This window comes from Marmota marmota, unplaced genomic scaffold (genome assembly GCF_001458135.2).
Source record: "Marmota marmota marmota unplaced genomic scaffold, marMar, whole genome shotgun sequence".
Classification (NCBI taxonomy): Eukaryota; Metazoa; Chordata; class Mammalia; order Rodentia; family Sciuridae; genus Marmota; species Marmota marmota.
In genome coordinates this window covers 1018124-1021402 of record NW_026003318.1, presented here as the reverse complement: position 1 = coordinate 1021402, position 3279 = coordinate 1018124, and the positions used below count along the sequence as shown (strand labels likewise).

Sequence of the window (3279 nt, the reverse complement as noted above, 5' to 3'; positions counted from 1 at the left end):
CGTTGCCTTTAAAATGTGTGTGTGGGGAAAAAAAACAATTATATCCAGGAGTAGGTGTTTTATCAAAAGTCTCTGAGTAGTGAGTACATACAACATTGCCTGTCACCCAAAGGTGGGTATGTAATGTTCCATAAAATGGAGGTCAGATTAACATTTTGGCCTTAAATGAGTCCTTTTATTCCAACTCCACAAGTCCAAAAAATTTAAAAAAAACTTTATACTTCCATCTCCTAATTATTCAAAAATATTTTTATCCACCTCCATCATTATAACCACAGCCATTAATGTCCATAGAATTTTCTAGTTACATTCAAATTGGCATTGAAATCAGATTGTATCACACAAGATTTTAAATTGAAGGGGAATGAAAGAAATTAGCATCCACTAGAAGAAAAATGAAGGAACACTTGAAAGCCAAATGGTGGCTCAGAGCAATCAGACTGCAGGTGTACACCAAGGACAGTGCCCAGCACACACATAAGAAGAGCAATCAGGCTGCATGTCCAGGACCATCCAAAGTGTTGAATGAAGAAGGTGAACAGGGCAATAAACACACATAAAAAGTGTAGCATTTTTCCTCAAGGCAAAATTACACATAACATGGCCAGAGAATAATTAAAGATATGAAAAACAGGTTTCTAGGAGCCACATGGAGTTCCACATCACTTCAAGCAAGACTAACATTAAAAATTTAAAAAAAATGAACGCTTGATTTTAAGAGTACATAGGACAATGCTTTATCCCAAGAACAGAAATCATGGAACAGTTCTCGCAGAGGGAGAGGATTACAAATCAACCAGCTCTTGCATTTTTGTAGACACTGACCATATGTGGTGTGGATACTTGAAATGTGGAGAGTAATATGAAGCCATGGTAAATATCAACCTCATAAGAATTTTGTTACACTAATATTAATGTGTATACAATCAAATGGTGTAAAATAGAGTATGATATAAAATAATCTATAATTTTTATTATTAATAATTTTAAAAGAACTAAAAAATATCAGTTTGATTAATATTAACATGGATTGCAATGTTTTCAATTAAATAAAAATATTAATAATAAATATAGAAGCTTATAAACATCAAAATATCATTTAAATTAATTTTACAGTTAAACGTGTAACTGGAAAACTTTAATTGCATATGAGTCTTATACTTTCTATTGGACACCACAGCTCTTGAGTCTGCCTGGGAGAAGCAATAGCAAGGAGCAGGGATAGCCACGGTCACTTCTTCCTGGAGGAGAACATCCCCCACATTCTCCTCATGGCCCCAGGACCTCCTTGTTCCTCAGGCTGTAGACAATTGGGTTGAGCATGGGGGTGAGGACGCTGTAGAAAACTGCAAGGATCTTGTCCTCTTCTGGTGAGCGGAGACTCTTGGGCCGGAGATAAGTGTAGACAAAAGGTGTGTAGTAAAATGTCACCACAGTTAAATGTGTGGAGCACGTGGTGAAGGCCTTTTTCCTCCCCTCTTTTGAGCGCATGTGGAAGACAGCAAAAAGGACCCGTCCATAGGAGGCCGTGATGCCAAGGAATGGAAGGAGGAGAAACAGGACTGCACTCACAAACACCATGTACTCATAGTCCCAGGTGTCCACACAGGCCAGAGGCATCATGGCTGGGATGTCACAGTAGAAATGATTGATGGCTCTAGACCTGCAGTAAGGAATCTGAAAAGTATAGATGGTGTGTGCCAGGGAGTTGATGGAGCTCAGCGTCCAGGACCCCAGGATCATCTTCACACATACCCTTTTACTCATGCGGATGGGGTAGTGGAGGGGGTGGCAGATGGCCACAAAGCGGTCATAGGCCATGGAGGCCAGAAGTAAGCCTTCAGAACATGCCAATGTCACAAAGAAGAAGATTTGTACACCACAGCCTAGGAAGGAGATGCTCTTCTGGCCAGACAGGAAGTTGTATACCATCTTGGGGACAGTGGAGGAGATGTACATCAGGTCCATGAGGGAGAGCTGGCTGAGGAGAAAGTACATGGGGGTGTGGAGCCGCGGGTCCAAGAAGATGAGGGCAGTCATCCCTGAGTTCCCCAAACAGGCAAAAACAAACACAGAGACGATCAGGAGCAAGAGAAGTAGGCCAGTTTGGTTTTGCGGTAACAGCCCCAATAAAATGAAATCACTTGAAGTTTGGTTCCATTTCTCCATGGAAATGCACTGCGTTGATATGCTTGAAAGAAAAATAAATAGAAAAGCTAAGAACGAAACATCATATGAATCAGCACAGGAGAATAACAAGGAATTGACTTTATGAGACCTTGTTTAGATTGAAATCTTTTTCGTTCAACATCACAGCTCTTGTTGAATTCATTTTAACCTGAATTAAACATTCCTTTCCCAGTCCTCACTGGTAAGCATCTTAGCAAGTCATAGACACAAACATGGTCCTGAAATACAGCCTAGTAACGGGCACAGCAAACTCAGTGAAGCAGCTGGAGGCTCCTTCCTGGTGACTCCTGCAGGGGACCTTCCTCAAGGCTGTATGAAGGGTCTCAGCACTGAGGAAGCCGGGATCCCTCCTTTCTGGCCTCCTTAATTCAATACTCACGTTTACCACACACATGACCTGTGTGCTCAGAAGACCCCTGTGGGCTCACGTGACGCTAGGTGCTCCCGACCTTGCCTCTTCCACATCCCTCATTTCTGACCTTTCCTCCCCAGATGTCACTTTGATACTCTATAAACTGGGATCTTATCCCCAGTACTGTACAGCTCACCTTCTAAAAGACAGTCCTCTCCTGGTCCCTCAGTGTGTCACTAAACACAATCAAACTGTAAAAGGCTTCTATGTCCTGTGAGATCTACCTGGTCATAATGTGTTCTTTAGTGTTTTGTTTTGTTTTTTTCCTAACGAGGCTTCCATTATCTGAGGCCCTACAAACCCAATATCCAACATCTAGATTTTCATGCACATTTTTCTTTTCTTTGTGTAAACCCATGATTAAGGTGACAGAGTAAATAATGCATGTAGATTTCGTGCTCTTTGCTTGATTCACCTAGAACCAGTGTGGTTAACAGAAATATAACGTGGATGTGAACAACAGAACCATACACTCACATATTCTTTCTATGTGTGAAACATTGCCATTCCCTAACTTCTCTGAACTATTTTTCACATAATTAAACTTATTATTGCCCATCCCTAACACAAATCTATATATTTATGTGTTAACACCCTCATTTTCCAAATGCAAATGGTAGCACTCATTGATGTGAAGAATAGCATTATTAAATACAGCTATGCCTGGGATCAGACCC

At 41.0% G+C, this 3279-nt stretch overlaps 1 protein-coding gene across 1 annotated transcript; it reads right to left on the bottom strand.

Annotated features, from left to right (window-relative positions):
* Positions 1-1236: 1236 nt before the first annotated feature.
* Positions 1237-2169, bottom strand: LOC107160360 (olfactory receptor 2L13-like). Its single transcript, XM_015507037.2, has one exon. The coding sequence runs from the start codon at positions 2167-2169 to the stop codon at positions 1270-1272; it is 900 nt and encodes a 299-aa protein (XP_015362523.1). The 3' UTR covers positions 1237-1269.
* Between the last annotated feature and the right edge of the window lie 1110 nt (positions 2170-3279).